Genomic DNA, 25,755 nt, shown 5'->3' with positions numbered 1-25,755 from the left:
AAGGAACTGTTATATGTCAGGGGAAACGGACAACATAACTCCTATGCGTTTTGTTCAAATGGTTCAGTAAGAGACATGATGGCTTCTTTTGCTTTCTTTTTGGGTTTTCTTTATAAGGCCCCTGTGGGAACCATGGTCCCTGTTCCACTGCTGCATGGGGTGGCTAGCAGATAATCTGGAAATAAACACTATTCACTAGCAGACTTATTGGGAGGGGTGGGAAACAGATGCACTATTTCTGTCTTCTGTTGTTGGGATGATACTCTGCTATGGCTTCCTTGGGTTTCTAAGAGGGAGAAGTAGCCTGATTCTTTCAAACAAGGATTTAAATGATGTAAAATTTGTTGAGCTCATGAATTATCATATACATACGTACTCCTAACATTGCGCCAAACTGATAGATGTCTGAATAGGAAAAAAAAATAGTTTTTAAGACTATAGCATGTTACAAAAATGGGATCACGTTCCTTTTAAAGTGTACAGGCCAAGTTATTTTATTGATGAATTTTTCTGTTTTTCACTTTCTTTGAAACAGTTATCCTTCAAGTTTCAAGGACGAGTTTTGCAGAGTCACAGCACGTTTTGAGCACACCCAAAAATATGTTTCATGAGATATGAACCATGGTGCAATACCAAGGTATCGCTGGTGTTCAGGTTTAAAATAGAACTCTGGCTTAGAGATATTCAGCAGGATCCTGCAATGTTGGTTTCACTAGCGCCGCTTAACAACAAGGAAAAAGAAACTATTAAGTATCGCTGAACATTTTTTCCGAACTTATTAGTTTATGTACCTGGTTTTTTTTTTTTTTTTAGGGGAAAACATACTGTCATCTACCTTTTCAAGAATAAACTAATACCTGTCTTAGGTCTTAGGTTTTGTGGTTTTGTGAAGATCACATTAAGCATTTCAAGCAGTTTGACATATGGCAAATGCTCAATAAATGTTATGTTAAGGTATCATTATCCATGAAGTTTGTGCTTCAAATAAATTTTATTTATTTATTTATTTATTTAACGTTTATTAATTTTTGAAAGACAGAATGTGAGTGGGGGAGGGGCAGAGAAAGAGAGAGTCACACAATCCCAAGCAGGCTCCAGGCTCTGAGCTGTCAGCACAGAGCCTGATGTGGGGCTCGAACCCACAAACTATGAGATCATGACCTGAGCTGAAGTTGGACACTTAACCCACTGAGCCACCCAGGTGTCCTGAAAATAAACTCAAATGGTAAAATATTTATTGAATGCATAATTGTACTACGGTGCTGTGGTAAGAAAAAAGAAAAAAAATCAATCTTGTTTCTGCTAAGACATTACAGTCTAAGATATATAATGCCAATGTTCACATTTATGCAGGCAGGAAAGTGAAACAAATCATTGTTATAATCACAACCATGTCATTTAAGGAGAAGAGACAGTTTAGGAAGGTTTATGGATCTAGAAAGCACCTGGAATTAGAAAAGAGAATTCTCTTTTCAAAGAGAATATGTCAAAATGATCAAAACTTTCTGGGTTTAAAAGTCAATAGAATGAGTAATTCTGAAAAGAATGGCTATGCTTCTGTCAGTTTAATAGTCATTTAATATCTAAAAAATAGTGACTTCTTACTTTGAGGAAATTTTTTTCCTGGTAAATTGTATGCACTGTAACTGGCACTTAAGAGTTATGCAACACTTAACTTGTAGGGTGGTTCCATTATTAGCTATTAAGTACAAATGGTAAGAATATTTTTCATAACACTCTGAATCTCCATATGCTTTCCATCTAATTCTCTAAGAAAGGAAAGAAAGCAAGTCAGAATTATAAGAGGGGAAGGCTTTTTTTCCAATTACAAAACCTACGGTGAGTGAGTGTGACGGATATCTAAAACATGAAGAAAATTAGTTGATCACTACTTCCTTTTATCATTGAGATCCAGTTTTTCTAACTCTATTGTCTTCAAAACAAACCTACTTTTTCAATTTAATCCCAAGTAACACTTCAAAGCTATTTAGGAGAACTGAAATCGTAAAAGGCAACTGATTTCGTTTTATACATCTAATCAGTGAAAACACATATTGTAACATTCCAGTGACAAAAGATAAGAAATACTACCTTTCCTGTTTTTCACAACAAAAAAACTGAGATGGCAAAAAGAAACATAGGAACAGACTTTAAAAGGTACATATTTCCACAGGGCATTTAAAGCGGATTGTCTCTAGAACTCTATGATGCTTTGTGGGTAGCAAGTAAGGAAGACTTTGTCACAGGTGATGTTAATCAGAGCTGCCTTTTTATTGAGCACCTCCTTGGTGCTGAACACACCCTACATACCTCATTTCACACAAATGTCAAGGCATTTTTGCAAGGTAGTTATTCTTTTCTTTTTTTTTTTATGTTTATTTTTGAGAGAGAGTGCAAGCAGGGAGGGGCAGAGAACGAGGGAGTCACAGAATCCGAAGCAGGATCCAGGCTCTGAGCTGTCAGCACAGAGCCCAATGCAGGACTCGAACCCATGAACCATGAGATTGTGACCTGAGCCAAAGTCAGACGCCCAACTGACCGAGCCACCCAGGTGCCCCTCAAGGCGGTTATTCTCATCCTCCCATTACAGGTAAGGAAACTGAAGTTATGTGAATAAACAAGCAAGGGTTCAAACTCTGGATCCAAAATTGATTCTCTTTCCATACCATGCCAGACTAAGCCTTTCTATTGCTATGAATAATGTCATTTTAAATATTAAGAAAAGCATCATGGAATAAGAGCACATTTTTTCAGGCCTCACAGGAGTTACAAAAATGAATTAAAGTCCCTGCTCCCAAGGGATCTCAGTTAAGTAGGGGATAGAATTTAGATCATAGTAAATGCAATGCAAGATGCACAGGTGCTGTGAGAATTCAGACCACATGTTTCACTCTAGAGACTGAAAGTGGGTTACCAGTTAGTTGCCAGTGCACATATTCTAGCTGAACAGAGCTGAGGGCATAAGCTTAGATAGATACCTGTTGACACAAGAACAGGTTCATGCATGATTTTGGGTAGAATTTTGTATTGATTTTTGCTTGGATGACATGTGGCTGTTAGGAGTTTCTTATGAGAAATGTGCTACATTTGATAAGACAAATTCTTAGAATAAACCAGAAGGCTCTTGCTCCACTACTGTATATGAATATCACTAATATAGCCCTTACACTACAGCATTCCTTGGCTCCCCATGTTCTTCGCAAGTGTCTCACCTTTCTCCATTCTTTTCCCTTAGCATGGCCCCTCTGCTCACACCTACGTGGGCAAACACCCAGGCCTGGAGGATAGAATTTTCTAATCAGCATCACTCCCACCCCTGATTCTAGTCTCAATTTTAAGAAATTCAATATAAACCATTCATGTTGGCTTCCAAGGTAAGATTTCTTTACTATCATTATAGGATGGTTTAATTATAACAACATGAAGAGAGTAAAGGTAATTTCTTCCTACAAACATTAAATTGAAATGTGAAAAGTCCACAGATCAAAGTACAGAGAAATTAACTGGAAAAGTTCCAGGAGTTTAAAGCAATTCATACTTTCATTATTCTCCGAATTCTCTTGCTCTTGCTGAGATGGTACAGTCACTCTAGTCTCTTGTCTTTGATTTGTAAATTGCGTTAGCAACAAACCGAGTCTGTTCTCTCTTGGTTCAACATTTTATTTTTATTGAAAAAAGTACATTTAAAATTGCCTTCGTGCAAAAAAATGAATAAAAAAAATTGCCTTGGTGCTTGAGTCATTCATTTGATTAAATTAACCCAATAATACTGTTAAAACTACCTTAAAAAAATACACACTAACAGAAATATCCTATTCTTCTTTTCAGCTGAATGATCAATTTAACAAAGTAACACTCAGAAAAAATGTGTACATTAAGATTTAGATTTTGTAATTTATTTTAAAAAATGTAAGCTGCCAAGCCCAAATGTGTACATAATATTATTTACTTAACTATCACAATGAAAAGCCGTATGGATTTGTAGTAATTTGGAAATAGAATATCACAGGAGGGCACTTCTTTGTTTTTATATTGCTTTTTAAATTTTACTATAAATGAGTGAGAGCTGTGTAGTTACAAAGACTTAGTCTCATGTCTAGAAATTTCCTTTGGATTATTTAAGCTAATTTCCAAAGCTTTATTAAGAAGAGAATGTAGGACTGGATGGATTAAAGAATTCAATTGAGAACACAGTACAAATTATTAAAATATTCACCTGCTTGTCAAATTGGCACATCTTACTGAATTTATAGGGTTATTAACTCTGCAAGGTAAAGTCATTAATTCCTTTCTTTGTCAGGACACTGTGACCTCTTACATAAATAACTCTTCCAGTGGAACACAAAGCATCTGTCAGTGCCCTGAAAGAGTTAATGCTCGACTGTCAGACAAACTCTTTTAAATAGGTCATTTACACACATGCAGCTTCCTTTTAACATGGGAGAAACTTTTTGTGTTGTTTTATTATGAGAGAAGGAATGTGAATGTCATTTTATACATCTATATCTATGTTACATATAACTCATGTTTTTATGCATGTGTGTATGGAAGGCATCTCCAAACACAAGGTTTACTCATGTGACTAAAATATCATCATCATCATCATCTGTGTAATCCCCTATCTTGCAATGAGGGAAATATTAGGATTTCAGGTCCCTTAATATATGTAAAACAATGACAAGATGCAGAAGTTTGGAATGAGAACTTAGATTTCGTCTAGATGTGACAAGCCTTTCATTCGACAGCATGATCATTAAAGTATAATAAAATAGAATAAATCACTTGTAAATAACTGCGGATGAAGCCAACCAAAGTTTGGGGATCAGAATTCCAAATCAATTAATTATAAAAATAATGCTAACACACAAAAGCAAGCATGAAAGAAAATATTTGTTCTACATTTTGAAATAGACAACTAATGAATACAGACATTTTCCATCACTGAGTCACTGGACTCATTACAATGAAATTTTCATCCTGAAGTACGTACAGCTTAGGAAGGTACACGCTTTATTGGAGTGTGTAATTCACACATTCATTTTTCACTTGACTGAAGTCTCGTGTCTTTGACTTCTTCCAAAATCTGGCTTGATGAGCAGATTCTCATGAATTACTCTTCTGTAGAAGGATTATAGAGGGGAAAAAAAGCAGTAGTATGGGACATAGTTATATTTAAGCACAATCGGAAATGAATACATAAAATATACTTTAGAATTCTACATTCTCACAGAGCTGTTCTTGAACATAATTATTAGGGAATGAAAGGAATTTTCTTTCAGATTAGCACTATTAGAATAATATGTAGAGAAAGACAGAATTTTTTAGAAAATCTATTCCAAAAGCCTTAGATAAGGCACAAACGTAATTACTCTGCTCCTAATTTCTACAGAGATGAGAAACTAACACAGAACTTGTGTAGGAGCCGAGTACAGTGGGAAGGCAGCAAATGATAAGTGAATTGAATTAACATATATGTCTTTGAATCTAAAGCAACCTCCCTAGTCTATAATCTCTCTTGAGAATAACTTTTTTCTTTGGACATAAACAAGAAGAAGTCTGTACAACAACTCATTGCTAGATTTCTCTCTGATACTACCACATGGGAAAAGGGTGCTGGATTGGTCTCCTTCATCAAATCTGACCCTCCACCTTTCTTGGCTAGAAAGTTGGATTTATGTTACTGCTGGAGAGTGTGTTAAATGGATGAGAAGAGTTTTGCTCTTATTAAAACAGAGTGTTTTCCACAGTTTTCTTCTATTTGGGTATAATGGGAACTGTGTATCCCAAACATTTTCCCGTGAGAAATGAGCTGATGGAGTCACATGCGCCCACCACCATGGACAGCGAACTCCGACTCACTTATTCTCCTTCCCCATCAGGCATAAACAATGTGCAAATTCAAGGGGGGTAAAGCAGTTCATACTTTACACTCTAACATTTCTAGCTCTTGTTAAGAAGGCATTGTCACTCTACTGTCTCTTACTGCCTTTGACTTGTACATTTCTTTGTAGCAGGATTCTATGAAAACAGGACTAAAACATTTTTTAATAATTGTGTGTGTTTCCCAATGTTTCCTGTGAGATGGATCAGATTTTATAACCCATTTCACTGACTTACTAAGACACATTTAATAACCTCATTTGCACAAATAGGGGGAAATAAAAGAAGCCTGAAATTTGGCTCATCTGACTTGCCACTGGTTCTTTTCACTGTCTTTCCATATATTTGAGACATGAATTGAGAACCAAAGCATTAATCTTGCTAATATAGAAACGCACATAATTCCTTGAGTACAGCATATTCTGTCTTCTTCCATGCCTTTTGTCATATTGTCCTTCAGCCTGGAACTGCCTTATCTTGCCCTGGGTAATGTTCATCTCTCTTTTTTTTTTCTTTTCTATTTTTTTATTTAAAAAAATTTTTTTTAATGTTCATTTATTTTTGAGACAGAGAGAGACAGAGCATGAATGGGGGAGGGGCAGAGAGAGAGGGAGACACAGAATCGGAAGCAGGCTCCAGGCTCTGAGCCATCAGCCCAGAGCCTGATGCGGGGCTCGAACTCACGAACCCTGAGATCGTGACCTGAGCTGAAGTCGGATGCTCAACCGACTGAGCCACCCAGGCGCCCCAAGTTCATCTCTCTTTTAAGATGGGCCCCAGGTGATTCTGTCTCCAGAAGCCTCTGCTACCTACTCCAGTCTCTTTAGATGGTATTGCCCCTAATACCTTAATATTTGTTCACTGCAATGACCACCTTTCACTAGGTTCTCAGCTTCTAAAGGGTAGAGACATTCACTGGTAAATCTAATTAAGTGTGGTGCCTAGCCCACAGTAAGCATTTGGTAAATATTTGTTACACTTAAACTAACAATGGTATTTTAATGTGCTTTGGTGGATTAAATTGTCCCAAACTTTTGCAGACTATTGTACAGAGAGACTCAATATTGTATAGAAAGAAATGGCAGAGGAAATGCTAAACACTAAATTGGTCACCAAAATACATCAGTAGTTAAAAGCATATAGCAATAGAGTAACAAACAAAATTAGGCTTTGGGTGGTAATTGCTCCATTTTAGAAATAGCATCGAAACATTTTTTTGAAACCATGCACAATGTAGATTAAAAAATACACATGTTAGTTCCACCTGCAAGTCTTATAACAAGGTAGCCTAAGTAAATTAAGTAAATCTGGCACATGACTGAAAACTTTAAGTATAGGCAGATTGGGTTTTATTAATCCTTTTAGCTGAGAACTTTGTATATGACATTTAAAATTTTTTTAATGTTTATTTATTTACTTTTGAAGGAGAGAGAGACAGAGCACAAACGGGGGAGACAGAGAGAGAGAAGGAGACACAGAATCTGAAGCAGGCTCCAGGCTCTGAACTGACAGCACAGAGCCTGATGCAGGACTTGAACTCATGAACCATGTGTGAGATCATGACCTGAGCTGAAGTTGGATGCTTAACCAACTGAGCCACCTAGGTGCCTCCTGTATATGCCATTTACTCTACATAGCATGACCTTCCTGGGACTAAGTAATTACGTGACAACCATGGTTAAGCTTTAAGAGCAATCCACAAGATAACCTGACAAGGCAAGTCCTGCTTATAGGTTATGTAGCTGGAGCGAATCTTTAAAACTTCCTTTCCTCACTCCAAAGTCTAGGAAACCTAGCAAGGCCTTTGAAGATAGGTGCTTGGTCCCAGGTTAAAACTAGAATCCAAAAATTTACAGGTCTTCAGTTCTGTCATAATTTTTTATAATTATGGAAAAACCCCAGTCAGTTTTGCAGAAGGCAGAGTCAGGTCCTCTTTGCTTGAGTCTTAAAGCCCATTTCACAGAGATTTGTTCTTGGTGGACATCTCCCAAAATAGACATCACTTGGGTTTATGCTTCAGGCAACATTTAATAGGAACTATGCACTTAATTATAGAGGTTGTACAAGAGGCCATAATGAATAAAATAAATGAAATTGGCTTGGTATTTAAACCAATAGCTCAGGCTGCAAGCACTCCTCGACTCTTATGAATTAATTGCTCTCATGCTGGTATAGACACTCCAGCATTGTTACAGTTTATATTTTTTCCTGTAAGGGAGCATTAATATTTGGATGTTTTAAAATGTACAAATCTCCCACTTTTTAAAGTTGGCAATGAATGCTCTTTTAAAAAACCACTGTGTGAGTTAATACTGTTCTATGTAGGGGTACCTGGGTGGCTCAGTCAATTTAGCATTTGACTCTTGATTTCGGCTCAGGTCGTGATCTCAGGGTCTTGGGGTCAAGCCCTGCATGGGGCTCTGGGCTGAACATGGAACCTGCTAAAGATTCTCTCTCCCTCTGCCCCTCTCTCCTGCTCAGGTGATATCTCTCTCTTAAAAAAAAAAAATTACTGTTCTTTGTGAAAAAAATTGACCTGCAGTTTTCCACATGTTGTGTATCTACATAGCACCTGCAAGTGGAAAAACAGGGGGCCACGTGACTAGCCAGTTGTGTAGAGGAGGTCATTTGGCCATGGAGCCTACATTACTTATTAGAGCTAACAGGCATGAGCATTTACTATGGCCAAGAACTGTTCTCAATGCTTTACTTGTTATAGCTCATTTAATCCTCATAAAATTCCATGAGGTCAACATTATCATTATGTCATTATTAAATTATCTCCACATTAACTACCATTATCTCCATATTAGTAGCTTCTTCATGGTTACGTAGTTAGTAAGTGTTGGGAGTATGGATTCAAACCCACGTCTGACTGCAGATCAGGGGTTATTAAATTGTATCCTCTATAGGGCCTCCTAGATATAACTTTGCAGTTTGGAAAATGAAAAGTATACAAAAGATCTTAAATTTTGCTTTTAGTTACAGTATTTGTTTTATCTTGTTTTTAAAAATGTTATTTATTTATTTTGAGAAAGAGAGAGAGAGCACAAGTGGAAGTGGGGAGGGTCAAAGAGAGAGGGAGAGAGAGAGAATCCCAAGCAGGCTTCCCACCAGCAGTGCAGAGCCCAACTCGGGGCTCCACCTGAGCAACCTTGAGATTACGACCTGAGCTGAAATCAAAAGTCAGACGCTTAGCCAACCGAGCCACCCAGGTGCCCCTGTTTTACCTTTTTTTTTTTTTTTAAAGATACTTTGTGCCTAAGGGATAATTTCATGCTGAAGACAAATGTTCACATAAAAAAATCTTACAGAAGTAGCATCGATAAAATAGAATACAAATGAATCTTACTTGGGCATACCTTTCCCAAATCAGAAGTAACTAATTTTTTTTTTTCCCTCACCAAAACGCAAAAGGCATTAAGAATATTAGCACCAACCTGGATTTCTTGTTTCTATAGAACTTTCAGGATCTGCCTCCTCTGGTTGTGCAGTTTGCAGGGGAGATGGAGTTTTCTATGAATAAAAACCAGATAAATATTAATGTCACAATTTTCTAAAGTTAAGACCTTATAAAGAAAATGCCTCAAGTTAAAAATATTTTGGGGGGTGGGGCTCCTGGGTAGCTCAATCGGTTAAGCTCCTGACTTTGGCTCAGGTCATGAACTCGATGTCCATGAGTTCGAGCCTCATGTAGGGCTCTGCGTCGGGCTCTGTGCTGACAGCTCAGAGCCTGGAGCCTGCTTTGGATTCTGTGTCTCCCTCTCTCTCTGCCCCTCCTCTGCTTGCGCTTTTCTTTCTCTCTCAAAAATAAATAAACATTAAAAAATTTTTTTAAATATTTTTTGGGGCTGAAGTTTGTTTCCTTTTGATTAATATGTGCTTTGTAGAGGTTATTTTTGGAAGAATTTATGGTTTCATAGATATCTACAAACTTTGATTTCAATTTGTATTTGTCTTTCTAAATAGTATTTGATGTTTCCATAGGTGAATTATTACCCCAAACATTGACTCTCATATTTCCATGCTGTAATGAAAAGCTAAAATGGACATTTTTTAAAAAAAAAGAGGTAAGGGAGCCCCTGGGTGGCTTAGTTGGTTGAGGGTCAGACTCTTAATTTTGTCCCAGGTCATGATCCCAGGGTCGTGGGATCCAGCCCTGCATCGGGCTCTGCACAGAGTGTGGAGCTTGCTTGAGATTCTCATTCTCTCTCTCTCAAATTAAAAACAAAAAAGAAGTAAGGTCTCTTAGCATATTGGACATGATCCAATTTTTCTATATACAAATAGAATATTTTCTCTGAATTTTGCCAACTAAGTATTTTATTGATTGTTTTTAGGTTTTAGATCGCCAGCCAAGAGAGAAGACAACTCATTTTGCCATATATGCCCAAATACAAGGAGATGATTTTCTCCCAATATTTATCCTGCAGACAAGAGGAGTCATCTCGCATTCAAGTCTCTACAAAATTTCTCACATTACAACAGGCACTCTCAATTACTTTTATTAAGAAGTATTATTTAGACAAGATACATTTACATGGAGTGTTTATAATCCATCATAGGTTTGGATCATTACAGAAGTCACCTAATAGAAGTCGTTAAAAAAGAAAAAGGCAGGGGTGCCTGGGTGGCCCAGTCAGTTAAGTGTCCAACTTGGCTCAGGTCATGAGCTTGCCGTTTGTGGGTTCGAGCCCTGCGTCTGGCTCTATGCTGACAGCTCAGAGCCTGGAGCTTCAGATTCTGTGTCTCCTGCTCTTCTCTCTGCCCTTCTCCTGCTCACACTTTGGCTCTCTCACTCTCGCAGAGAAAATAAATAAATAAATAAACATTAGAAAAAAAAGAAAAAAAGAAAAAGGCAAAGGAACTTAATGTGAATTTACTATCAGTCTTGTTACACCCCTGTCATAGCAATGTTGTAACCCTTCTAAATAAGCCTTTTTAAAAAATATATATAGTGGTTATGGTGTGGAGATCACAAAGAGAGATCAAGAGCAGAGGATGAATGAGAACTCAACCGTACCATTCTTTTGTGACTAGGTCTTTAATGATCTAGGATCACAGTTCTAATTATAGCAGCATAGACACACACAAATGTATCTTAAACATCTTAAATAGAAGGGGCCCCTGGGTGGCTCAGTCCTTTGGGCAGCTGACTTCTGCTCAGGTCATGATCTCACGGCTCGTGAATTCAAGCCCCGAGTCGGGCTCTGTGCTGACAGCTCAGAGCCTGGAGCCTGCTTCAGATTTTGTGTCTCCCTCTCTCTCTACCACTTCCCTGCTCACACTCTGTCTTTCTCTGTCTCAAAGGTAAATAAACATTAAAAAAAATTTTTTTAACATCTTAAATAGAAAGTTATAGTAAAGGTTATGTGCTTTGGAATGCTGTATCATATGGACATAAAGTTAGCTTTTGTGATGAAGAAAAGAAAGTCACTCATGCTGGAAAACACATAGATGGAGTTTGAAAAATTTGTATAAAGAAATATGACAATGCCTCTCACCTTAAAAAAAAAAAAAGAAATATGACAATGAAAACCAGCAAAAGTGTTAAACATATGTAAATATATCATGTTATTTTAAATATTTTGCACACACAAGTTAAAGTATATACTACAATTAGAAATTTGACTCTTTCATCTCTATGCATCAAAGTATATTAAATCAAGTGAGACAAAACTTTATAAAATTTTTCATTGGGAAATGGAGGATAGTTTTACATTTCAGCTTCCTCTATAGGGCAAATGCAAAAAAAAAAAAAAAAAGTGTCCAGTTGAAAAAGATGGAATGAAATTTTGTGTCTCTTTGACTTGAATTGCACTCAGAGGAAGTGCACTTATAGCAAAATTAAAAACTGAATCTCACCTTTGTTAGTTGTTTAATACAGAAGGCAATTGAGAGGATAGTTCCGATGATACCAACCATTACTGCATACACAATCCCTGTTATCTCTATGGGAGAAAAAGAGAGCAGAAAATTGCAGAAATATGCAATAAGCTACCACAAAGCAACTGAAAAATAAAACAGGTAAAATCATGGTAGTATTACTTTGTGTTTTTACAGAAAATTTATTAATATACTTTTAAGTATATTTTATATTTTAGAAAATTAGGTTTCCACAGTAACCATGTGGGAGACTGGAACTTTGAGTGCTAAAGTCTTTGTCCAAGGTCACACATCTAATGACAACCAAGACTCAAGAGTTCCAACTCACCTCCATTGTTCTACAGGACCTCACAGGCATAATTATGGATAAGAGCTATGTGGACATTCTATCTTGATATGGAAAAAACCCACAAACTCTTTCACAGTTTCAAAGTTATGAGAGAAAACAATGTCTAAACTATACTATATGCTAATATAATATATAATGTGCACACTGATTAGTATATTTCTAATGTAATAGACAAACTATATGACATTGTAAATATACTAAAAATATTTTTCAAATCTTTTACTTGTTGAGAATGAAACACAATTGAAGTTACAGTTTCTTGCGTATTCATTCATATTTAAACTGCTTTCAAATGAGGTAAATAGAACTGAAGGCAAGACATAGAAGTAAAATGGCATATCTATTTGGCTAATTTATACTTAAAAGACTTATTATTGATTGAAAAAAAGGTAAAAGTGTTTTTTCCTGTCCCTGGTGTTGTCCAGCTTCCTGTCTATTTAGTTTTAATTCATGAATAGGGATTCGGTTCTACTATCCATTTTTCTTGTGCGAAGTATGGATACGGGCCAAGTATGAAGGGAGGCTGAGAAATGCAGAATAGTAAAGGAGCACATGAATCAACTAAAGCCAGGTCCACAGCAGCACCTAAGAAGTGGGGGTGACGGTCCTCCAGTCATAGAGGGTTGGGAAGATAACCCCAAAGTGGTAGGGTAGGCCCCAAAATAAATCAGGATTGAGATATAAATGGTCTATGTTTATTCTTGATGTGGTGCCAATTAATCAGATGATTTTAAGCTCCTTGCTTGCTTTACAAGTAGGAAACAAGGAAGTTCAATTATTTTATAAGCTCTTATGAGACTTTGCTCAAGTACCTATGGTTGGTTAGAAGGCTAAAATATCTAAATTAAAAGAAAAATTAATATCAGATTATGTATTGCTAGTTCCAAAATGTTTAGGAAAATAAGAAATGCATATTTTAATTTTAAAAAGAGCATATGTTGTTTGCCTTTACAGTTTTGTATGATGAGAGTTAACAACATATGCTCTTCTGATTTAAAAATTGATGCTTTTTGGGGCACCTGGGTGGCTCAGTTGGTTGAGTGTCTGACTTCAGCTTAGGTCATGATAGCATGGTTCATGAATTTGAGCCCTGCATTGGGCTTGCTGCTTTCAGCATGGAGCCTGCTTTGGATCCTCTGTCCTCCTCTCTCTCTGCCCCTCCCCTCCTCATGTTCTTTTTCTCAAAAATGAATAAACATTTATTTAAAAAAATTGATGCTTTTTATTTTCTTAGGCAATTGCAACTAGTAATGTGTCTAGTTGATCTTAAATCAATAGTTTAAGATGAAATTATTATTATTCTACACCAACTGTTAACATACCTCCTGCAGAAAAAATGTGTTCAAGTAGTCCGTCTCCTAAAAAAAGAAAATTTCAAAATAAAGTCAGAATACATAGAGTGTGTCTTTACAATTCCATATTGGAATTAGATTGTTGAGTGGGTTTCTTTTTATTAACTGTGTTTTGCAGCCACTGTTAAATTTTTTTAAATTGTTTTTAATGTTTACTATTTTTGAGAGAGAGAGAGAGAGAGAGAGAGAGCAGAGGAGGGGCAGAGATAGAGGGAGACACAGAATCTGAAGCAGACTCCAGGCTCTGAGCTGTCAGCACAGAGCCTGATCCAGGGCTCGAATTCACGAACTGCCAGACTGTGACCTGAGCTGATGTCCAACGCTTAACCGACTGAGCCACCCAGGGGCCCTGCTACTATTCAATCTGAAGCAGTTAGCTAGTAAAATTTATGAAGTGATGTGTCAATATTAACAGTAGTAATTTCAGTATCTACTTTCAAGCACTTATCGACTTATATCAAAAGCAGTGCATTTTCAAAAATATGTAAAAATGGTGAGGAAAAAGGAGACACAGTGAGCCATTGCCCCACACGAACTGTAGCTCATCCCCAAGAGAGGTCATGTTGCTATGAGTTTTCCAGATTTATACCACGGTCACCATCTGGATCCAAATCCTTACTGTGTCTCATTTGAGCTTTTATCAACGGTTGCACCGGATTCCCTATCTGCAGAAGTTTCTAGTGATGTTGCCTTAATGCACCACCAGAGTTAACCTGATCAGTCCACATCTTACATTTCTTTCTCTGCTGTCTCCAATGCCACTTTAAATCATGAAGCCATATGACTACTACAACCTTACAATTTTCTTGAATTTAGTTGTTACAAATAACATTATACCTTATTGTGTCACATACTCAGGGACTTGGTTATATTTGATCATTCCTTAGAAGGTATGTTTAAAGGTTATTTGGGGCTTGTCTTCTCTTTCTTCATGATAGTTGGTAGTTGTGGTTGGTGTATGAGCTCTGGAGCAAAACAAATGGGGTTTCAGTCATAAGAATCTCTTTTACTAGTTGTGTGACCTTGGACAAGTTACTCAATTTCTTTGTGCTTTAATAATTTCTTGGGCAAAGGAAGATCATAACACCTGTCTCTCTGGATTCTGCAAAGATAAAATTCTGGATGTCTGCAAAGATAAAATTAGATAATGCATGGGAACACTTACAATCCCCCACCATGCTAGCCATTATTTTTAGGATTCAGGGCATATAGCACTGGATGTCTATATTTGACCTTTAAATGCTTTCCGGTTTGACACCATCATGTTGGCTTCACATTGAAGTCACTTTGAAAATTAGATTGTCTCACTGAATGCAGAAGCCTAATAATTAGTTCCAAGCACTTAGCCTAATTTTCCTCTCCTGGTCTCTGTTCTTAAAATCTGCTGCTTCCATTTATCTCAGTGTTATTTTCTCAATGTTTCGATTAGCTAATGATCCTGCGGCCACTCTTAAGTTTTTTCTGAGCCTTAAAAAAAATCTAGAGTATCTTGCCTAAATCCCACCTGCAAAAGACACTTTCCCTTTCTGCATTCAGCCAGCTCTTGTGAAGTCATCTTCTTTTTCCTAGAAAAATAACTGGAGGGGTGTCTGGGTGGCTCAGTCAGTTAAACATCCAACTCTTGATCGTAAGATCGAGCCCTGGGTCAGGTTCCGTGCTGAGAGTGGAGCCTGCAAAAAAGAGAATAGAATGGAAGGGAAGGGAAGGGGAGGGGAGGGGAGGGGAGGGGAGGGGAGAGGAGAGGAGAGGAGAGGAGAGGAGAGGAGAGGAGGAAAGAAAGGGGAAGAAAAAAGAAAATAGAAAAGAAAGAAAAGAAAAGAAAAGAAAAGAAAAGAAAAGAAAAGAAAAGAAAAAAATAACCAGACATAGTGAATGCCACCTGACTACCCTTTTCTCAGCACTCAGCCTGGCATAAGAGTTCTCATTTACTAGGCAATTATGCTATGTCAGGCTTGGGATGAAGCAATTTTGCCTACATTTTCTTATTTGATCTTTAGAGAAATACTGTAAGATGAATGTTATGGGCCTATTTTAAAATTCAGGGGACAGAAACCCCTTAGGGAAATTCACTCAGGGTCAACAGCTGGGACAGCTGAACACTGCTTGGTTTGACCACAGACCATCCTCACCACTGCACCGTGAGATCCCTTTTACCTGTGTGCACCATTTTGTGGTTGCATTCAGCATTTATTCACTCTGATAGATTGTTTTAATTTTTTTTATCCCACAGTAGTATTTCTGGGAGGTATTCCAGAAGTGAGAACTCCTCTGGAATAGGGATTGCATCTACTTAGCTTCTGTTTCTCAGTGTTTGTCACAGTTTTGCCACAATGACAAGTCTGATTAGATAGAGTTGCGTCAGAACAATGACTCCAAAGTAACTATTTTAAAATATGAACAAAGCCTGTTTTTTCGTTGTCTCTTCTTTGTTTTTGTTTGTTTCTTAAATTCCACCTATGAGTAAAATTATATGGTACTTGTTTTTCTCTGGCTGACTTATTTCACTTAGCCTTATACCTTCTAAATCCACTCATGTTGTTGTAAATGTCAAGATTTCACTCTTTTTTACGGCTGAGTAATATTTCATTGTGTATGTATACTACATCTTCTTTATCCATTCACCTATGGATGGACACTGGTTGCTTCCATTTCTTGGATGTTGTAATTAATGCTGCAATAAACATAGGGGTGCACATATATTTTCAAATTAGTGTTTTGATTTTCTTTGGGTAAATATTCAGTAGTGGAATTGCTGGATCATATGGTATTTTGATTTCTATTTTTTTGAGGAAGCTCTATGCCATTTTTCACAGTGGCAACACCAGCTTGCATTTCCACAAACAGTGAAATAGGTGAAGGGATAAGAGTACACTTCTTGTGATCAGTAATCACTTCTTGTGATTAGTTTCAGACCTGAAACTAATATCCTACTATATGTTAATTACACCTGAATTAAAAAAAATTAATGAACAAACTTTGTTCCCCATCTGAGAGATACTGGTGTATAGTAACTAAAAATTCTTGTCTTATTTTCTTACCATGAATGCTGAACGGTAAGGCCTCTGTGGTAGGTAAGGCCTCTGTGGTAACCACATCTGTATAAAACAGAAGTTAAGAAAAAGATCAGAAATAAGGTAACTGAGTGGACTCCAGAACATATCGTAAAATAAAAATTTATTCCATGTCTCTCCCAGTGGCAGCTCTGGAATTTCTACATCAGGGCTTTACAGCTGAGGAAAATGTATCTTTATTTCCTCATGTGTGAAATGATAAAACCTGCCTCAAAATATTATAAGGACTAAATTAGTTTAGTGTGTGTGTGTGTGTGTGTGTGTGTGTGTGTATACACGCATTAACAGAGTACTTGGCACATAATGAGCTTTAAATACATGTTGGTTATTATTGTTATTATTCTTATAAAGGGGGGAAAGACTGGAAGCTGTTTTTGCACAGTATTTTCCATAACTTTGAAAAATTGTTGAAAGGGGGAGAATCGTGATGATTACATAGGATGAAAGTTCTGCCTCATGCCTCCCTGTCTCCACCTCCTTGGTCCAATTCTACTTTCCTGGTAAAAATTAAAACAAAGGCATGACCGAATTCAGTTTTCTTCTTGTTGATAGAGGGTGAGTCAATTCTTTTTTCTCTTTCAAAAGTAGCATTTCAGAGTTGTAATAGAATTGTAGGAAATGCTGGCTCCAGTCTGAGGTGACTGGCTGAGGATGTGGATAACCAAGTGATGGAATAAATTCTAGGCCATGGTTATTCTTTAGAATAAACATAAGCACGCAAATATATTCTCATATATCCTTTTAAAATCTCATGAAATGCATTATAAATTGTTTTTTAACATTAAACAATTATACTTTTAAACTTTATAAATGTAAAATTATGAATTGTTTTATCAAGTTTGATAAATTAAATAGGATTTTTTATTGCAAAAATAATCTAGGTTCAATGAAGAAAAGTTGGGAAATGTGAGGAAAGCAAGAACAATATAAAAATCATCCATTATCAAACCACCTAGAGATGGGCACTTTAAACATTTTGGTATATAGCCATTTGAACTTTTAGCTACTGCATCTAAATATAGGATCATTGTGTTTTAAGTATGTATAAATATGTACATAGTGTTTAAAATATTATACCACAGACATGCACCATATGCCACAGATTATTCTTCTATGACAAGATTTTTAATGGCTGTATAGAATTCCATTGTATGAATGTACCATTGTTCAGTCATCAATCACTGACTTTGAGCATTTCTGTTATTTATGCTTATGAGAGTTATAAGTCATTCTTAGATAAATATCAGTGAACTAAACTCTGTGGATGTATCTCTGCTTATACCTTTGAAACATTCTAGTGAGAGAAATGGGGCCCAACCACAATGAAGAGTGAGTGGAAAAGTGCCTCCAGACGTTCCCCAGAGAGAGTGTCACTTTGGCGCTTCAGCTAAATGCTCAAGGTTTCCTGGGGAATCTACAAAGAATTGAAAATGTCTGACATTTCTGGTCAGTCTACTCAAGGTCAGAGTACCAAGACCTCCCTCTTCCTACCAGCTGCCAGCTAATCCTTACCCCCAAATTGTGCAGGCAGGAAACATTATCCCCAAACTGTTTTCTGCAATGTTTTCCCCTCTTTTATAAATCCTATTTTCACCATGTTCTTCAACTTGGTCCAACCACCTGATTCATCACATGTATTTAAAAAAACTGCTGTACAGATTCACTACATATGATAAATGAAATACACCTCTAAGTTAAGCTTCAACACTCAAGATAATATAAGAAAAAACATTTTTAAACAATAACCTGGTGATGGTATTTGAAGTTCCAGCAAATATTAAGATCAAAATTATGGAAAGAAATATTTTTATTGAGGATCAATGAAAGTGTGTAAAAATTATAAAAAAGGATAACTAATGAACGAACTTATCTATAGCTCTTAGTTAATGTTACATCTCCTTTATACCCTTCAGTTCAGTATAATTATTTACATGTAGGGCATTAATTTATAATTGCTTTAGGATACCAAATAGATTCTTTTGAGATGTAAAACTTGTTTCCAGGGCTGCTAGTTCCCAGGGCTAGCTCATTTTGAATTCCCTCAGCATTAGAAGAGTGCTTTGTATATAATAGGTATTCAGTGAAATACTAATAGTTATACTATGTTTTTGGCCAATTTCTTATAGAGAAACAACTAGGTGAGTTTCCAGATTGCATCTAAAATGAACATAACAAGGAAGTAAATAAACCCTACTCAAAGTGGCAGGTACAGAATGAGTGCAAGAATATTTGAAAAACACGCATTCACAGAAGACCAACAAAATACTTTAAACATTTCAGTAACATTCACATATTTTTAAGCCCAAGAAAAAAAATCTAAAAGTGAGAAAGAAAACAAACCACACCCAAATTTTTAAGGGTTAAAAGTGTTAAAATGCTAAAAACTTTAACTGAAGCCAGTGAGGAGTTTTCACTGTGAGCACAAATACGCCCCTCCTCCAGGCTTCCTAAGTCTTCCAGAGGACATCAGGGACTGCAGGAGTCTGGGGCCAGTGAGGGAGGTGTGCTCAGTCTAAGGGCCGCGGACCCCCTCCTCTTTATGCACACCTATAAGGCCTTGTGTGATCCAGCCACCCTCCCTTTTCTCCACACCTCATTGCTTGCCCCCAACCTTCTCTCTTCAGGCGCAAGCCACACTAAGACGCCTCTTGGTTCCTGAAATGTCCTGTACTCTTTCGATGCCCACACCTTTGTGCTTCCTCTTCCCTTTGCCAGAAATATCCCTTCCCAGACTCACCTTGCCTAGCTATCTGCTTTTCAGGTCTCAGTTTAATACCATTTCCTTTTGGAGGTCCTTTCTTATTTTCCCTACCTAGACCACAAACTCTACCAACTCTCCAGGGTTTGGCATGGTGTGGTAGAGTCCCAGTGAAACCTTATGATTGACTGTTTGTAATCCAAATCTGTCTTACCAGGGCCTTCATGGTTACAGGGAACCTTGGGTATTCATTCATTTATACATTAATTTACAAAAGTGTTTTAGCATGTTTACAAAGAACACAACAAACAAACCAACAAACGAATAATTCACGGTCTTCACAGCAAGGAAATTCCAGTTTAGTAAAGAAACCCAAAGATTTAACCCATGTATTATAAGGTGTCTTAGGGTGGTGGGGAAGTGGGGGCACAAAGGAAACTATGGTCAATTCTCTGGGAAGGAGCAGAAGGTGGCAAGGAACACCTCCATGAGGTGTTCTCCTCTTGAGAGAACTCTAGGATTTCGACTGTGTGGCTATTTAGGTGTAGAGTCAGTAGTGTCAGCAGTGTGTTGGAATTTGATACTATTAAGGGAACTGCAAGTATCTATGCAACTGCAGCACAAGATGTGAAGAGACCAATGCAGCAAACAAGGGAAACAGCTGAAGAGGTAGTGAAGTGCGGTGTGGTGTGGGCTGTGGTAGGGAATTTGGACTATATCCTTAAAGCAGTGGAAAGACCATAAAGGGTTTGAACCAAATTTTCATTTGGGGAAGACCACTGTCAATAGCAGGCTGGATGATGTGGGAAAAAAGCATGCCCAGAACTCATCTTAAGAGTATCCCACCTTGTGTTCAGTAGTGGCCAAGATAAGCAGTTCCCTGGGAACCCAGCCACACCTCCTCACAGAGCTTCCTTATCACTACTTTGCATTGCTTTTGGTGGAAAAGGCCTGTAGTCTAAAGGCTTAAAGGAGGAGAAAATTATAGCAACTTGTAAAAAAATATGGCAAAGACCCAACAATAGTATCTAACATTTCTTAAAACTGGTACATTAGTGCTCTGAATTTTAAACAAAGTCAGAGGAGGAGAAAAAAGTATTTTAAATGTGTAAGCAAAGTACATGTAACTTTTAAAAAATTTTTGATATTGAAATGAGAAGATGCTTAGGGAAAGAGACCTCATCAAAATAAGTCTTGAACTTTATCAAAACCATTTTAATTCTCTAGCAAATAGACTTTTTTTCTTTTCCAACAGCTATTTCTCAGAGGAAAGGAGAGTTTAGTGGAAATTTTGTTCCGAAGAAGTAGAAGCTGAAGCCCAAAGCTCCAAGTTGTAGTCAGAGCTCAGGAATATCTAACATCAAAGGCAACACATTGTTTAGAGGAACAAAGTCCTTGAGGCTATTTCCAAAAATTGCATATACTTTATTCAAGTCCCAATTGTGAATGTTGTGTTTTACTTGCACCCTTACAAAACCTGAATGGTGGCCAAATTGATATGAGGCTAAAATTTTCCAGTTATGTTCTTAGAAATACCTGCTTTAATTCTCCAGATTTAGTTGTTTTGATGCAATTTCTTACCACAGTCACCTAAAGTCACCAACACAGTAAGTAAATACTTACAGTAAATAAATAAACAAATGTCTTAAGAGCAACTTAATAAAAAATGCTTTTAAACTTCTTTTGCTCAATAATCAAATATCTGGAGCTGATCTATAAAATGATCTTTGTCATGGTTTTCCTTCCATTTTCAGAAAGAAAAACAGATAATCTTATAAATATTTCAATAGTAGTTAATACTTGTGCTTGCTCAGCAGTATGAAGAGGACTCAGATATCTGTTGCTAAAATACATAGTTTGCAAAAAAAAAAAAATGTCAGCTTGAAAGAAAAATAGCTCTACTCACTCACAGAAATTTTTATATTTTCTAGTACTTAGTTAAAAGATAGATTCACATGGGACAAATTGAATAATTTTATCAAACACTTCAAATTAAATACACTAGCCCCTGGTTGAAAAATGTCACCTAGGAGAAACAAAAGAAGTATCTCTTTGTACATTCCCAGGTGCTTAAGCTACTTTCAAAATTCAAGGTAAGGAAACCAAAATCCATAATATATACCCGTAACAACCATTGGGAGTATTTTGATGTTTACATTTGACAGCAATAGCTCTCCAGTCTATCTCGCTCTCCCACGTTCCTTGGCCCTAATCAGCTAATGGACATCTGAGGACACATGCAGTTATGCAAAGCAGCAAAATTTCTGCGAATAAGGGGATACACAGGGCTTTTTACAATAGAATCTTCAGTTAGATTGATTAGGTAGAAAGCATCCAAGCAAATCTGCAACCATTGAACAACAGATGTGGTTTGCCTAAACCTCTTAGGGATGGGCTTATGAGAAAGGCCTCTCTCTCTCTCTCTCTCTCTCTCTCTCTCTCTCTCTTTTTTCTCTTGTGCTCTGGGCCCCCAGATTTCTGTAAATAAATTGGCTTTCAACAAATCTGATTGCATCATTCGCTAATGAAAGGTCAATTTAAATACTGTCCTTTTTAACTCAGAAGGTACTTTTACATTTTATATTACAAGGTCTCTTGGAACAACAATCCAACTTCTTTACTTTACACATAAGAAATTTGATATCATAAAAATTAAATGATAAGCTCAGTTTAACACAGCTGGGAAGGAATAGAACCAAGACCTAATTCTGCTGGTTCCAATAATGTTTCCATTTCCAGATCTGTGACTGGTCAAAATCTTGTCAGCAAGACTTCTTGGATGTATTAGCATATTAGCTGGTGAACTTTAGGGTGCATTGTACACACACACAAAAAAGACAATTAAATTCTGGGATCCTAGGGCCAAGGAGTTTTAAAATAGTCATGTATTATTCATTTTGACTTTTTCACACCAATTTATTGTACTAATTACATTACAGCTCTTAGCCCTCAGTGTCCTCTTGCTATAGCCTCTTGCTACAACCATTACTGTTCTAGTAATTTTGACACGAGGGTCATTTTTTAAATCTGTTCAATTTTCCTAGGAAGAGCACAGCCAGACTATTCCTGAAAAATCCCACTGCCATATATATGTGTATATATATTCAATATATATATATTCAATATATATATATTGAATATATATATTGAATATATATATTGAATATATATAGAATATATATATTGAATATATATGTAGAATATATATATATTGAATATATATATAGAATATATATATAGAACATATATATAGAATATATATAGAATATATATGTAGAATATATATTGAATATATATATGTAGAATATATATATATTGAATATATATATAGAATATATATATTGAATATATATATAGAATATATATATTGAATATATATATAGAATATATATATTGAATATATATATGTATAGAATATATATATATTGAATATATATATATAGAATATATATATCGAATATATATATTGAATATATATATATAGAATATATATATATATATATATATATATATATATATATGAGGTATTATGGAAGGTGTGTCAGCATTTGGCTACCCAACATTACACATTTCCTTAGTTCCTCTAAAAAGTATACTCTGCAGTCCTTACCCCATGCTTACTTACAATGACTCGCTGGTCGAAACTGGAAGGATGGGAAGAACTTTAGGTAGAAATGTGGAAAGGGAGGAATGAAGGTAAAGAAATAGCATGAGCTAAAATGTGAAGACAAGGACATTGCAGTGTGCATTTGTGTGGAGACCAGGAGACAGGTGGCAGGCAAAGGCTGGCAAACTTCTCAGATTGACAAGAATTTAAAGTTTAAGTAGAAAATTAGTGCAAAATAAAACACAAGGGTAGCTTCAGCAAGGCCTCAAATTCCTCATTTAAAATTTTGTTTCAGTCCCCAAATACTGAAATGGCATTTGCTATGGCACTTTGTACAAAGTACATTACAGAGACTGGAACTGAATCACATAGTTTTAGGTTCTGGAAGGGTGTAATGAATGAATTAATATACCACCCAGAATATCAAAGATTCCAAATTTTCATGACTGTATCATCTCACACTTATAATATCTGAATTGTTCCAGAACATTCACCTCCTTTCTTTCTTACCCTCACAGCTCTGCCCTCACAGTTGTGCACTAAAACAGACTGAGACATCTGTATATTGAGGCAGGGAACATGAGAAGGTCCCTGTCACTATTCCCAGGGTACCAAGAAGGAGGGGCAACTTGTGGGCCCAGGACACATTTAGGGATACAATGGGGAATAGAGGTCCAGTCTCCTAACACCATCCTCTGTGCTCTATCCACCAAATCACACAGCTCTCCCAAATAGTTGACATTCTAACATGAAATGTTATTAGAAGGAATAAAAATAAAGTGCAATATTGGACAAATAGCCTACGAGTTTGCTTTATGCCAAAACTTCCAGTAGCCGAGCTCCTGTCATGATGTGATAAAGTCAGCTCTTACAGCTGTTGGTTTGGGTTTGGTTCCCTCCTGACTTACAGTTGATAGAAGTCTTATCTTAAGAGAGCAAACTCTTACAAAGACACATCCTGCATATGAAATGCCTTAAATAGTTTCCAACTCAGAAAACTAAATTTTCTAAGTGCTATAGGTTTGTTTGTTTGTTTGTTTGTTTTTTTGGCACTGGATGACCATGAATGTTGGTTGATACATTTATTTGTGGAAGTTTTACATAGCTAATCTGTGGTAAAATAGTGACAAAAACTCACATCTGCTGACTTCCAACCCAGTGTCTTTTCTGCCAGGCCCTATTATTTTATACAGAATGAATGTATAAATAGGGATCTTGCCTGCCCCCCCCCAAAAAAAAAATGTTTGGAGAAAGCTTTGGCTGTTAAGCAATAATATACTCAATTTTGCTCTTGAACCAAAGGATTGACAAACTCAATCTGGGTCAAGTTGTCATTCATTTTTCTTTTTTGGAAGGGTTTTAGTAAGCCAAAATAGCCAGTTACAATTCAGAAAAAATGAGCCTGCTAAAGAACAGAGTGGTTGTTGTGATAATATTTGAGCCTAGTGTTTTGAATAGCTCTCAATATTCTGTTTGAACTTTCTGATCCCTAGCTCTTAAGGAAGGGAACAGCCTGTTAACTGGTGCATTTAGCAGGTGAGGTGTCAAACGCAATGACCCAGCTTCTGTTCGTCTATAGAGTGACATGCTCTGGCAGTTCCCTTGAAGCGAGGTAGTCACACTTCTGCCTTTCCTTAACTTGACAGAATAATAGCTCCTCATTGAGTCTGACTTGAAGCTGCTGTGGACTAGAATGACAACAGCTTCCCTCAGGAACCTTGAACTTTATAGCCTGGTTCTGTACTACCCAGCTGCTGGCCATTCTCGTTGGTTCAAATCATTGTTGAGGCAGCAGGGTTAGAGAGATAAATCAGCCTATAATCTCGGCCACTGTATGTTCTTCAGCCCAGACAGAAGGAAAGCAAGGGATGTTCATCTACATTGTCCCAGTGAGAAAAGAGGTCAGAGTTCCAGTCCAGTCCAAGCTTTGCCACTCACTGGCTGAGGATCTGAGTAAGTCACTAAACTTATCTGAGCCTCAGTTTCTTGCTTCTAATATGAGAGTAATGGAACAGATATCCTGTAAAGAATGTCACTACTCCAGAATCATGGAAATTTATATGGCTGAGATAATAATATTCATATTTAACACATTATGTATTCATTACATGCTGGGTATCCTCTCTTGCCACCTTCAAAACCTGAGAGCATATTATTATACATTAACCATTATTTGTAGAGGAGAAAAACAAAGATCAGAAACATTGCCTAACTTGCCTAAGAGATTCAGTTGATAAATGGCAGAGCTGGGTTTTAAATTCAGATCTATTTGACTGCAGAGCTGTCTCCAAAGGTCTACTATGATCTATGCAGAATAAAAAGAATGAGAGCTCCAAGTAAGTTGCTTTGAGAGATTAAATTCTCAACAAATTATGTAACTACTCTCAAACAAGTCTTCACTTATGGCAAAGTAGGGCTAAGTGAAAAGATACAAAAATAATAACTCACCTTGTGTGTAACCTGAGGTGGGAGGGGGGTACCTCTAACACAGAAGGGCAGGGTGACATGTAGTGTCACAGCCATGTTATGGAAAGACAGATGTTTCTGGTTAGTAACAATTTGTTAGCTGAAACCTCCCTTTTTTTGAGCCAAGCATCTTTCAATCCACTTACTATGCCTATCCCAAATCCTCAGAACAAAAGAGGATCACGTACTTTAGGTGTGCCAGCTTTATTTAAAATATTGGCATTTTGGCAGCTGAACTTCCTGCACACATTAGGTTTGAACTTAAGGAGTTAGGCTGGATGAGAAAAATTCTAATTAAAAGTGAAGGGGCGCCTGGGTGGCTCAGTCAGTTAAGCATCCGACTCTTGATTTTGACTCAGGTCATGATCTCAACGATTGTGAGATGAAGCCCTGCATCGGGTGTGGAGCCTGCTTGGGAGCCACTTTCCTTCTGCCCCTCCCCCAAT

At 36.9% G+C, this 25,755-nt stretch overlaps 1 protein-coding gene across 2 annotated transcripts in view; it reads right to left on the bottom strand.

The window, feature by feature from the left end:
* Positions 1–3,749: 3,749 nt before the first annotated feature.
* Positions 3,750–25,755, bottom strand: part of GYPA (glycophorin A (MNS blood group)) — a 36,440-nt gene continuing 14,434 nt past the window's right edge. The window contains exons 3-7 of one of the 2 annotated variants that reach the window (XM_042982680.1): positions 16,506–16,562; positions 13,438–13,473; positions 11,746–11,831; positions 9,321–9,396; positions 3,750–5,118 (exon numbers count right to left, since the gene is read on the bottom strand). In XM_042982680.1, the coding sequence (XP_042838614.1) occupies positions 5,111–5,118; positions 9,321–9,396; positions 11,746–11,831; positions 13,438–13,473; positions 16,506–16,562 (263 nt within the window). In that variant the 3' untranslated portion in view covers positions 3,750–5,110. The remainder of the gene's footprint in view (positions 5,119–9,320; positions 9,397–11,745; positions 11,832–13,437; positions 13,474–16,505; positions 16,563–25,755) is intronic. The other variant, XM_042982681.1, reaches the window with a different exon arrangement.

This window comes from Panthera tigris, chromosome B1, assembly GCF_018350195.1.
Source record: "Panthera tigris isolate Pti1 chromosome B1, P.tigris_Pti1_mat1.1, whole genome shotgun sequence".
Lineage (NCBI taxonomy): Eukaryota > Metazoa > Chordata > Mammalia > Carnivora > Felidae > Panthera > Panthera tigris.
This window is presented reverse-complemented; position numbering and strand designations above follow the sequence as displayed.